Consider the following 13,910-nt stretch of genomic DNA (forward strand, 5'->3'; position numbering starts at 1 on the left):
GGTAACATTGTATCCATGCTAAAATGCCCGTGAAAGAGACTTTACTCATCAAGTCATTCCGGCTGGCTGCTTCACCTGAATGTCCAGTTGTAGTCATCAGAGACTTTCTCCATCATATCCAGGTAGGGCTCCGGGGAACTGCAGACAGTGTGGCTCCAGTTGTCTCTGATTCTCATGTACAGATTCCTCTTATAAAAGTTCTCGAAGTCCTGATACAGTGGCACAAAATCCTGTTATGATAGAAGTAGAGGTAGAAGGTTAGCTTTGGCCTTTCTTGTTTTTCTTTTTTAAAAAAGATCTTATTTGCAATTGAAATCTGAGAGGAGTGGAAGAGCATGGTTAATCAACAAAGAGGTTTTTTTTTTTTTTTTTTTTTTGGAGCAAGGGTAGATGTATGTGGGAGCAAATGAAACTCACAAAACCATGGGGTCTCCATGCCTTTACATATCAAAGGAAAAATGTGGGCTCTGTGGCACATGTGTCTGTAATCTTAGCTACTTAGGAGGCCAAGTTAGAAAGCTTGCAAATTCAGGATACAGGATGTCTAGCGTGCTGAGAGGAATGCATCCTGTCAGGTCTGGTTCAATGTCAGTGTCCAGTTCTTTTGTTCGGAAAGCAAATAATTTCTCATAAGCATTATACAGTCCTAAAATTATGAAGTGTATAAGGTGTGTGTGATGCATAGAATAATTAAGGCTGGTTTTCTGCTCTTTGTATGAGCAGAAAAAAAAAAGACATCTGTAAATCTTCATTCATGCCATATGAAGAATGACATCTAATTCCATAGCCAACAAGAAGCATTGTCTATGCCTAGGCATTCATGTCTCAGCCAGTCTCAGAGCTGTTCCCATATAGTGGGATTAATAATATAAGTTGCCTACTTGTTCTGAAGTTTAAGTTCTTCACATCCCGATTGTATCCTCATTCCTCCTGATTCCCCCTCCCTCCTTCATCCCCTCTCCTTTCCTCCCTTAGTCCTCCAGAATGGGAGCCCTCCTTCCCTAACATCTGACTTCAGCCTATCAAGTCTCACCTATACTACCTGTAACCTCTTCGTCTGCAGCCTGGCAAGGCCATCCTGCCATGGGGAAGTGAACTAAGTTCAGAGGCTATACTGGATGTCTGAAGTAGTCCCTACTCTCTACATTTTGGGATCCACAGGAAGACTGTGCTGCTACACTGAGCAGAGGGTCCAGGTCCTCATCATCCATTGCTCTTGTTTGATGTTTCAGTCTCTGTGCTGTAGTGTGGTTATCCTGTAGTATGTGGCTAATTGACAGAATTCTGCCTTAAAAAAGGGCAAACTTGGATGCAGGCAGAGTCGATGGCAAAGCTCTACCAAGACAGGGTAAGTTCCTGCCTCACAAATATGTCTGTTAGATATATTGGGCCAGAAGGCTGAAGAAGATGCTCTGACATTATAGATAGTTTTGGGTAGCTATTCAGTTAGCAAACTGTCTCTGTCATCTTCTCATTTAGAAAGCTACTAACCTGCACTCCTGGCATACTCGGGGTAATGAAGTTTATTCCTTCTCAAGTCTCTAATGGGGCTGAAGACCAGGTAGCTTAGTTTTACAGTGAAGTTTAGTTGTTTAGGGGTTAAGATGTTTTTAGGTCTAGATAGATGTTTTATCAAGATGTGATGGGAGATTGACTTATATTCAGAATTTTAGATGCACCAAGATGGAAAGATGTTTTCTTCAAGGCTGTCAAATACAAATAGTCAAAACACTATGAATGTAACATTTATATAATTCCTGATTGTGTCATGATTCTTCTTGCTATAGGTAGTTCAATGTATATATGTGTAATAATATAAATGTATATGTAAAAAATAAAAAATGTTTAATTAATAAAAAATAAAAACATTTAAAAAAGATTGCAAACTCAAAGCCTGCCTAGGCTACAAAATAATTTTAAGTCTAGCCTTGGCAATTTAATGCGACTCTACCAGAAAAACAAAAGTAAAATTAAATGGCTGGCAAAGTATCTCTGTGGAAGAATTTATATATAAGGTCCTATATTTAGTCCCCGGTGCAGGCAAGTAATAAAGGATAACAAAGATGCTATCTCAATTCATGGAAAAGTGGCAAAGACAAAAAGGATTTTTTCCTATCCATAAGTGTTATTCCAGCAATAGGATTGGAATGTGCTGATGTTCAAGCAATACAGTTGGAAAAAATAGTTGAGATATTAGTATTGCTTAAAAAAAATCTAAATATACTCATGAGTTGTGCTGTTAGAAGGACGGGTGGATGTGGACTATCCGGCATCCTCACTTGTCATGAGAAACTTGATATTGATTTGAGAAAAGGATTTGAATGAAGACCCATTGGAACATTGCTATTGGCAGATAGTTAGCCATGACATGCTGAGGGCCAGGAACTGAGCTGACAAGGTTGTGAAGATACCAGCCTTTTCTTGTGGCAGAGACAGCAGCCTATGGTCTTTTACAAACTGTCACCCATGAATGTGACGATCTTCAGATGAGCTGAGGTTCACAGCAGAATATCTATGACTTTTATCATTTGGCTCCTAATAGTTGATGTTAGGCAGAAAACACAAAACCTGTAACTATGACCTAAGCCAAGTGCATTTGTGCGTTCACAGAATCGGAGCAGGAGAGAGAATCACAACTTGCTGATGGAATTGGGGAGACTTTATGGAAAAAGAACCTTGTACGTGGCATTCGGGTAGAATGAGGCTATGAATAATAACTCTGAATAATTCTGAAGGCTAAAAATGTGATTGGTTTGTTTTCTAGATACAAATACAGAGAGCATATGAGAAGAATGACTAAGAGTAAGCCATCTGATATATCATGCTGTCCTTTGTTCAGAATCCATGTCATTCAAAGTCAAAGCCAATGTTATGATTCATGTGGCCTCTGACCACCCTCTGGCTTCTCCTACAGTGTGGATACACAGTGCTGCCTAGGTATAGAGTGAAGAAGACTTATACAGCTGCCTGAAATTAAACTTTATCCTCCAGCCAATGGGGGATGTACTGGGTAATTGGAAATGAGCTTTTTCATTGTCATCATCATTATCTCTGCTCTTCTTCAAAGTATGGAGTTAGTTTCCTGAGAAACGGTCATGGGACCGCCATTGTGGAAGATCTTTGCGCTATTGATCTACTACTCACTCCTTGAGTTGACGCTAAAGAAAATACAGAGAATATGCCATCCAGAGAAAAAGATCTCTAATGTTCTCTCTACAAAAGAAAAAAGAGGTGAAATGCATATAATAGAAAAGAATGAGGAAAACTATATTTATTTACAGATGATATGGTTCTATACATAAAAGACCCTAGAGACTCTACTGGATAATTTATACAACTGCTAAATACATTCAGAAAAGTAACAGGATATATAATTAATATAAAATGTCAGTAGCTTTCACATACTGATGAGAATGGAATCAGGGGAAAAATCCCATTGATAATAATCTAGAAGAAATCTTAGAATAAATCTAATTAAGTAAGTGAAAGACTAGAATAATAAAAACTTTAAGACATTAAAGAAAAATATAAGAAGATATATAGAAAAGGGAAAGACCTCTCATGCTTATGAATTGGGGTTATGGCCCTTATACCAAAAGCAATTTAGATATTGAATACAATTCCCACCAAGATTCCAATGCAATTCTCCCAATAAATAGAAAAAAGTCTTAAATTTCACATAGAAACACAAAAATCCCAGAATAGCCAAGAGAATTCTGAACAGTGAGAACACTGCTGGAGTGTTCATGATCTCAAGTTATATTACAGAGTTATAGTAATAACTGCACGTCACTGAAATAAAAACAGACACATTGGTCAATGAGTATTGTACACCTTTACCTTCTGGGCCGTCTTGCTGACTGGCTATTGGTTTTACAGTGACAGTTGAGGCAGGAGTGAGCTTTATAGGGAAGGGAAGATTATTCTAAGAAGAGGGAAGTGGAAATTAAAAATCCCAGAGGTAGGTGAGAGGAGCAGGAGAAGTTTGAGGAAGAACCAGAAGATCTTAGTGTTTGAAGTAGAGTGAGCTGGTGGAGAGTGGCAAAATAGATAAACTAGAGACAAAAGAAGGGACTGCATTTTGTGGAGCCTCCCTTAAGTCTCTTTTTTAGTTAGCAACTTGGACAGAAATTAGAGAGTTCTGGACAAAGATGGGATGTGGGTTGACTTGGGTTTTCAAAGAGTCATGTTGGGTTTCTGTTGAGAAGAGATCATAGGGTTAGGGGTGGGCAGAAATACTAGAGGGAGAAAGCTGGTAGACAAACCCTTTGGCCAGATCAATTGACTAGGATGTGTGCTCCAATCTGACTCATCCCTATCATCGGTTGCTAGTCATTGATATTTGGACTTCAAAAAACTACCACCTTAATAAAGCATATATGGACCATCATTCAAGGAACAGATGGTCCCTAGATGGATATGTGAAAGGAGAGGAGCAGCCAGGGACAATAAAAGATAGTACTGCCAATGGCTGAACTTCCAAGGGAGAGATTCTGGAATAGTAGGCATTGGCTTCTCCTGTGATCATTTCTAGAAATAAGGGATCTTTGTCCTATGGAATCTTCATTAGATTGTGAATACCATCCTTTAATTTGTATCCATCACAAACTTGAGAAGCAGTGTCCTGAAGTATGGCTCACAGCTTTGGTCGCAGAATATGCTTCTATATCCAGCACATTTGTATATACCTCTTTGTCCAGGCTTTACCTCAAGTAGTTAAATCAGGAGGGAGGGGGGTGCTTGCGTTAGGCCCAGGCATCATTTCTCTATTAAGCTCCATTGATTTCAATGAATAACCAAGGCTATAAAGCACTAGTCTAATATTACTAACTCAAAAACTGAAGGCTAATTTCAATTCCTAGGGATACCCCAAGAGTCTCACTAGACCCTCATAGGCCCACACAGAAAGATCAGTGCCTGAGCCATCTGCCATACTCTAAGGGACCCTATCATTCATATTGTTTAGGGGAAAGCCTCGTTGAGACTGTCTTGCAATTGCTTCAGGATCCATAACATAGATGACTCAGGACAAATTATAATTCATATAAAAGTGAACATCCATTTACATTTTTATACAGTTGCCATTTGTCGAATCTTCTCTGCTTCAGGTGAGTGCAGCCCAGCCAGAGATGTCTGTGATATACTTGATCAGGAATCAACACTATTTAGATGTACTGTAGAGACAGTGTTTCAACTACAGAGTTTTACACCAAGCTTGTGTCATGTTATATGCCAGATCTCACAGAGGCGCTTGGATATCAGGATCATTGGTACTTGAGAGATGTAGAGTGGCGGAATTTGTGCTTGATGTTTTGAAAGTTTTCAGTCATTACACCTGCTGAAAAGTCCCGTATTTTGCTAAGTTGGCTTGTTAGATATTTTATTGTGATAGTCATTTGCAAGGTCTTTACGTTTCAATTCTAAGTTGTTTTGAATTAAAAAGACAGGCAACCAGAGAAACTTGTTGAAAGTACTCAAAAACGAAGAGGAAAATGGAGAAGTCAGGCAAAACTTTTAGAATTTGTGGCTGTTTGTGTTGTCCTTTTTCTTTCTAGAGTCTTCTGACAATTTTACCAAGAGCTCTAAGCCTGTTTTGTAATCATGGAGTGTGGTTTGGAACTCTGTATTCCTTTTCCTTGTCAGTATAGGGAAAAGGGATTATTCAAGCTGAATTAGTTACTCTTCTGTTATAGTAATAAAACACCACAGCTAGGGAAATTTAAAAAATGGACAGTTTAATTTGCTTATGGGTGCAGAGGGCTAAACTTCCATCATGGCAGAGAGACCTAGCAGCAAGTGGCAGATACCACAGCAAAAACAGGAAGCCGCACACTCACATTTTGACCTACAAAAAGAGAGTGGGGAGAGCAAACAGGAAGTAGGGTAAGGCTTTAAGCTCCCTAAGCCTGCCCCAAAGTAACATACTTCCTTAAGTAAGGCTTTACCTTGTAAACCTACAGAAACAATGCCACTAACTCAGCACCAAATGGTCAAATCTGAACTTATGGCAGGCAAGTATTCTTATTTAGGCAAATAAAAAAGCCTTTACGTTTTGGAATCAATTTGAGGGCATTTGTGTAAGAAAACAAAAGTTGAGTTAATGAGTTCTTATATTTGGTTATGAAAAGGGGAAAGGAGAGTAATAAAAGCACCCATTTATGTTTTTTGAGGAAAACATTCAAATTTCTCCATTGCCAATTCATGAATGTGCTCTCTTTCTAAACTTATTTCCTGTAGCTAGTTTCTTATAAGAGGTCTGTGTGCTATGTACCACCAGTATGGTGTTTAGAATACAACATTGCTCATTCTCACAAAAAAGAATAGTCATTGGAAATTAGACAGTTTTCTTTAAGAGTGTAGCTTCTGGTAAGTTGACCATGCACCAGTAAAAGGACACACATCCAAAAATATTTGGACGTCACAAATTACACTTAATGGGTTATAGCAAATAAAAACGGGGGGCGGGGCACAAAGTTGAGTATATATGGAGGGAGGTAGAAATGAGTTGGTAAAGGGAGTGAATATAAACCAAATGTGTATGACTTTCTCAAAGAACTAAATATATTTACATACATGATAGATCTCTGAATATCTTTCCATTTACTCTGTAGCTCAGTAGAGAAACAAGGCAAAATAGATTAAAAAAAATAGCTAGGTAAATTCTTCTAAATGGAGGGACTTAATCATTACTATGTGTGTCAGTCAGTGCTAATGGCAATTCTGGTGTCTGGAGATCAGGCACGCTGTTTGAATTTCTTCAATGCACAGGTCTGTCCAAACAGAGGAATCATTTAGAAAGATATACCAGTAGTGCAAATGTTGAGAAACCCTGACCTAATTGAAATTAAAATGTCACATTTTACTCAGATACATATTCTTATTTTAGAATAGCGCAAACATGATACTGAGTCTAGAATAGTACCTCCTAGGTATCCTTGCTTTCATTGGTATATTTCACATTGGCTCATTCATCATTACAATGGTGTTTTATCATATGCGTTATAGAAATATTGCCTAAATGTAACATTGTCATGAACAGGGAGCGTTAATTTCTGTTTGTGGCAGTTAATAGTATTCCAATAAATGTTTGTGAAAAAACAAGGCCACAAATACGTCAGAGACACATAGAGCTTAGTGAGTGGAGATAAATGAACTTTATGCTGAGAAGTTCCTGGACATCCTTCTTTCTAGGCTCTGTGCCTGACTCATTGTTGTTGTTGTTTTTGTTGTTGTTGCTCCTCCTCCTCCTCCTCCTCTTCTTCTTCCTCCTCCTCCTCTTCCTCCTCCTCCTCCTCCTCCTCCTCCTCCTCTTCTTCTTCTTCTTCTTCTTCTTTGGCTCAACATAGTAAAAATGGCCATCTTTCCAAAAGCAAACTACAGATTCAAGGCAATCTCTATCAAAACATGCACAGAATTCTTTACAGACCTAGAAAGATCAACTCTCAACTTCATATGGAAAAAAAATAAACCCAGTATAGCTAGAACAATCCTGTAGAACAAAAGCTCTTCTGGAGGAAACTCCATCACGGATCCCAAGATGTACTGTAGAGCAACAGTAGTAAAATCGGCACGGTACTGGCATAGAAATAGGCCAGTTGGCCAGTGGAATCAAATTGAAGACCCAGAAGTAAATCCACCTATGGACATTTGATTTTTGACAAAGAAACCAAATTCATTCAATGGATAAAAGATAGCATCTTCAGCAAATGGTGCTGGTCTAACTGGATGTCTACACGTAGAAAAATGCAAGTAGATCCCTACCTATCACCTTGCATAAAACTAAAGTCCAAGTGGATTAAAGACCTCAACATAAAACCAGACTAAATCTGTTAGAAAAAAAGTGGAAAAGAGCCTTGAACTCATTAACACAGGAGACAGCTTTCCGAACAGGCCACCAATAGCTCAGGCTCTAAGATCAACAATTAATAAATGGGACCTCATGAAACTGAAAAGCTTCTGTAAGGCAAAGGACACTGTCAACAGAACAAAGCGACAGCCTACAGATTGGGGAAAGATCTTCACCAACCCAACATCCGACAAAGGGCTAATATCCAAAATATATAAAAAACTCAAGAAAGTAAACACAACCAAACCAAATTATCTGATTCATTATTCTTAAGAAGGGTAGATCCTGACACAGATGCAGAGAGGCAAACATACGTACTTTTTGTTCTTTTCTCTCTACAGCTGCGTTGCATTTCTCTATTCCCTTTTTTCTCATAAAGTCTCTGAGATAGCCAAATAGGGTTCCAATTGCATATCCCATGTGAGTTAAAATGATGGTATAAAGTGGTGGCTCTGGGCGGGGCTGAGAGATGGACTTATCGCAATTATGTGGCTTTCTCTTTTGCTGAAAACACAAAGAAAATAAAAGATTAGCAATTTCTTATTAAAATAGACTATGATATTTATATTTTAAACTTCTGACCTTTAAAATTTGATGAACACATTTAAAAGTATTAAAACTTCTTGAATGATAGTGGAACTTGATTATTCAGAAGTGCAAACATAAATTTACTTTATAGCCTATAATGAAATAATTGATACACACAATTTCAGTAGACGGACCATTTGGTGAGAAGTTAGTGAGGAATGGATGCTCTTAAGATTCCAAAGTGGAGCTCCATGAATTACTTCTTCATTATGAACTCGGGCTCATGGCCTTACCTGAGTCAGCCAAGTACAAGGTAGGAACAATCGCCACTCTTTAGTGCTATTTCAGGTTGAAAAGAAAAAAAAACCCGCTACTGTTTTATCTCTGTACGTGGTATGGTTTATAGATAAAGCTAAGTTTAACTGTGTCTATGAAACAAACAAACAAGCATCTTTATCTTTTAGGAATTAATGTCTTAGTGGAGAGACTTTTAGCATCACCCTGTTCCAGTTCTTGTTACATTGACTTTCTCATACTAGCTTCACCAATATTTGCTCGGTGGGTTAATGGATAAGATAGTTCAGATAGTTCCATTATTATATTTCTTTATTATATTCATTTATTAAACTGAAGTCAGTCAAAGCTTTTAGAAAGGACTTTTCTTTTCTCTTTTAAGATGAGAAGTGAGGGAGCATAGCTCTATTGTGTTTAGCATGCCCTAGGATTGACCCTCAGTGCTCACACGTGTACACACACACACACACACACACACACACACACACACACACACTGACATACATACAAACATACACAAAAACACACATACACACACACTGATACACACACACACATATATACACACACTGACGTACATACATAAAGAAACATATACATACACACACTGATAGATACACTCATACACACCTACACACAAACACACACATATACTTGTAAACACACAACGTATCCACACATACACACACACACACACAAACACAGGAGAGAGAGAAGAGAGAAGGAGAGAGAGAGAGAGAGAGAGAGAGAGAGAGAGAGAGAGAGAGAGAGAGAGATCTAAAATCAATGAATTCTGTAGATTCTCCTACCATCTACAAGTAAATTGCTTTCCAGGCCAGAAAGCCCATGGGACATGGCACACACTCCATTACACTGCTACATCAGGTTTTAAGCATGAGAATGCGTTTGACAATGAGGATCAAGGGACACCGTCAGGCTTTCTGTTTTCTACTGGAACAGGTCGCATAGCTATGACATCCACTCTAGGATGGTAAAATGCCAACGGAATCCAGAGGGTGAGGCTCACTGTCTTCTATACAGTGGAATGCAGGCAGAGTTTCACACACTGTAATAGAGAGCTGTCACTGAACCTTTCCTTTAGGGATAACACAGGAACTATATCTCTTTATATTGCATCAGTCAAGTGAGTTCTGAGTGGAAAAACAAACCACTGTGAATGACATAAAATATAAACTTTGTTAAAATATTATTCTGCATTCAGTATAGAAGGTGTGTGTGTGTGTGTGTGTGTGTGTGTGTGTGTGTGTGTGCGCGCGCGCGTGTATAAATCCATTTTTCTAATAGTATTATGGGAACTTCATAGATTCTTTGAATAATTAAGATAACTGGTGAAAATAAACAATAGAATACAAATTTGCAAAGTTTTTGGAAATTGTAAGGACATTAAAATGATGTAGTACTTATTCAAGATAATCTATGGAATATCCCTCAAAGACTAGCGAAAGTCTCTGGTAGTAAGCCATAGCCTACCCCTCCTCCAACTTTTTCACTTCACCTCTCAACAGGAGAAAGTTTCCCTCTGAGTGAGCGTGGCTATAAAGATGGGGCTTCTCCTTCCCTAGCTGAGTTCCAAGCTGGCAGGAGGAGATGCCAATCTGTCAGCCTTCTTACCAAGCTCCAGTGCTGCTTCATGGAGGTTAAATTCCGTGCAAATGTGGCTAAGAGATAGGGAGTTTGCCCTCCTCCACTGACTACCCATTCTCAGGATGGAAACTACACTGGGCTTTGCAGTGAGTGTTGCAGCCCAGTTCTCCCTATCCTACCTCACTAGACAGATATGACTTCCACAGTAGAAGAGGAAAGCCAAGACCTTCAGAGGTTACTGTATTTTAGAGTACTGCTCATAAAACCCTAGACACAGGAACTGTTCTGCAGTTGGCTATAATACAAGGGCTTATTGACTTTACTGAGGGGGAGAGTTTGACCATAAAATCTTTAAAATGGAAGCTTCAGTGATAAGCAGTGTAGAAGACAACAGTGGCTCCACAAGTTGCAAGCTAAACTGTAGGCAGGTGCCAGTTTTCCAGAGAGAACCAGGGAAGTGCACAGCTGTAAAGAGCCCTTTTGGGGCAAATCTCAAAGGCTGGCTTTAAAAATATACCCATGAAAAAGTCATGATTGTGATTGAATCAGGTTATGGGGTAGTTTGTGCCTTGTGGGGATATTGGTCAATAAGAGAAGCTGCCCGGTAAGCGTGGAGACGAGCGGTTTAGAGTGATGACCAGTAGCTCGCCAGAATGGCCAGGAAAGATAACAAATAGGGAGTGTTTCTGTAGCTACTTTCATTCCAATGCACATATAAAGGCAGATATGAGCAGTGTTAGAGCTTTGTGTTCTGAGACCAGAAGTCTTATGAAAGTAGTTCAGGGAAGCCACTAAAGCAAGCAAGCATACAGAAACACAACACAACACACACACACACACACAGAGACACACAGACATACACATAAGAATACACACACAGACCCACAAATGTACACACAAAGACACACACACAGACAAACATACACAAACTCTGGGTCAGGATATGATTTTTATGCAGAAGTGCAACAATGTATTATTATTTTAAATGTTCAGTTAATAAAAAAAAACCATGAGCTAGGTAAAGAAATAGGAAAACATAACCTATACAAAGCGTAAGGAAGAGTTGACAAGAGAAACTGCTCAAGGGAATGACCCAGGCGTTGGACTTAGGAAAGATTTATGCATCTTAGAAGGAAAATAAAGCTCTTTGGGATAAAAGCAAGTGACTTCAGTGAGTAGTTGAAAACCAACTTTAAAAAAAAAACCCAACAAAACAAACAAAAAGAAAAACAAACAAACAAACAAAACCAAAAAACCAGAAAGCAAAGGTAAATGTCACAATAAAGTTATGGACAGACATACATGGCACAATTATGTTCAAAATACCAAAAGAAGACATGCTGAAAGAAATTAAAAAAAAAAAGCATGACAGTAGTGTTTCACCAAATCAAACACTCAATAGAGAAGTGGGAATAAGATTCTTCTGCATCAATTTGTGTGAACATTGCTCCCCATGTATTTTATGATTTGTCAATAAAAGCTGATCAGAAGGAGAATAGAGTTGGACTTCTGATTCCAGGGAGGGAGGGAGGGAAGGAGGGAGGGAGGGAGGGAGGGAGGGAGAGAGAGAGAGAGAGAGAGAGAGAGAGAGAGAGAGAGAGAGAGAGAGAGAGAGAGAGAGAGAGAGAGAGAGTGTTTTGGCCATGAGGTGAGGCAGACCAGTACTAACTGAAAGTATTTTAGGGATTTTGACAAGGAAATAGTTAGATTATTTTAGATAATTAGAATAGATTAAAAGTTTCTCTGTTATTGTGCATTGAAGCTTGTTGAAAAAATAAAATATTCTCTGTCTCAATTATTTGGAAGCAAGACAGGTTAGAGAAAAATCTGCCACTTTTAAATCTGTGGTTTCAATTAATAGAAGAAAGCGCTTAGGAAAATAACCCAAATAAAGTTCTTCAGCCTAGAAATCCCAAGCAGAGATATTTCACTTGATAAAAATCCAAGCAAAGCCTCTCATTTAGTAGACTCCAATGGGATGGTTAGAGTAGAGGAAAGAGTGGTCAACAATCTGGAGGTTAGGCCAGTAGGATATTTTATTATGCAAGATAATGTAGAATACAACTTAAATTTTATACCATACAAAAATAGCATCAATTATCTCTGTCATGTTTTGTTATTATTATTTTAATTGTATTTTAAACCCAACCAAGCCTCAACAGGTGTTTGTTATTTAATGTTCCATCAGAACCCAGGTGGAAAGAGTCAGAAATATCAGAGAAATGTTGAGGTTGCTGTGGGAATTTGGAGAAAGATGTCCTAACATTATGCAGAAGAGAGAGGGGATGTTTCATCAGCCAGGGAGCAATGAATCAAGAGTTTGAATGATGAACCAAGAAGATAAGGGCATGTAGAAACCGGCAGAGAGAAAGAGCCTGAGAATGAAGTGAGCACTTTAGGGGAGATGGGCATCCCTTTCGCCCTAGACTACTGCTCTCACCATCTTGGGCCCTTTGTTACAGCATGAGTCCTTAAATGTTTATCCTGCAAAAGATAACGCCTTAGTGCTAACACTGATGCAGTGTTCATCCCATAATTTCCAAAGTGCTCCTGTAGAAATAATGGCGAACCAATATGGTGCTTGAAAGAGTTCTCTCCTTTTTTCTAACTCCTGGGGGATGGCAGGGTGTAACAGCCACGAAATGAGAGCGAGGGGAGGCATCTCTGTCATTCTCATTGTTCACTGATTAGATCAGCTTTTTAAGCAGGATACTCATATTAAAGCTAAAACAATTTAACATCCAGCCGATTTCTACCTTCCCCATGCCGTGCCTGAAGCTGTCTTGCGGAATTACTTTTCACCATTAAGTTGAATTGTTTAGCAAGAGGCTAAGGCCCTGCCAGATCCTACTTTTCCACATTCTAACCATTATGCAACGTGAAACGACGTTCATGTCCTACTGGACATTCTACCTGTTCTCAAGCACTTTTCACGCTGTGACAGTTGTCACTTCCCCCACCCACCTTGGTTGTTATTCTTGCTATCTCTCCCTCATTTCCACATACATAGCCTCATCTACACTCAGATGCCCATTGACATCGTATGACTAGTTCTGGCTTCATGTTCAGAAAACATTCTTGCTACACAGAACTTTCCTAATCTCATCATACTGCACTCCAGTACTGTTTCACAAACACTCCAAAATGCCTAGGACCCTGGGACCTGGGTTTGATTCCCAAACACCACACACACACAAAGCAAAAATATCGACGACAAGCCATTTAATAAAATTGTATTTATTAATAAACATACTTCAAAAATATTGCTTGCAAAGATAATACCTTCTTTTGAAAATATAAACCTTAAATTGGACTTACACTTTCGCTATCAAATATATTTTATTTACTTATCTACTTTAAAAATCATGGAAGCATTATAACTAGAAAAACAAATTGCTTTATATCTGCTTTCTTAATTCATGTCTATACATGCATTCTGTCCTTCCACATCACCTAATATTTAACCTTTCTTCTATTTTTTCTACAGGTTATACTGTAGCCATATGAACATTTGTCTACATACATAAATATATTATTGGTTAGATTCTCTGAGGCTTCACAGCTTAGGCATGGGTATTTTAACTAGGTAAACATTTATTGAGATATATAGACTTTGGGTCTGGTTAATTGTGGTGTG

At 38.6% G+C, this 13,910-nt stretch overlaps 1 protein-coding gene across 2 annotated transcripts in view; it reads right to left on the minus strand.

Annotated features, from left to right (window-relative positions):
• Window positions 1-13,910, minus strand: part of SPTLC3 (serine palmitoyltransferase long chain base subunit 3) — a 104,427-nt gene that overhangs the window by 71,925 nt on the left and 18,592 nt on the right. Inside the window, exons 2-3 of one of the 2 annotated variants that reach the window (XM_084774557.1) lie at window positions 8,165-8,350; window positions 76-230 (exon numbers count right to left, since the gene is read on the minus strand). In XM_084774557.1, coding sequence (XP_084630683.1) covers window positions 76-230; window positions 8,165-8,350 — 341 coding nt within the window. The remainder of the gene's footprint in view (window positions 1-75; window positions 231-8,164; window positions 8,351-13,910) is intronic. The other variant, XM_084774558.1, reaches the window with a different exon arrangement.

The sequence above is a fragment of the Acomys minous genome (genome assembly GCF_964271855.1).
Source record: "Acomys minous genome assembly, chromosome: 3".
NCBI lineage: Eukaryota > Metazoa > Chordata > Mammalia > Rodentia > Muridae > Acomys > Acomys minous.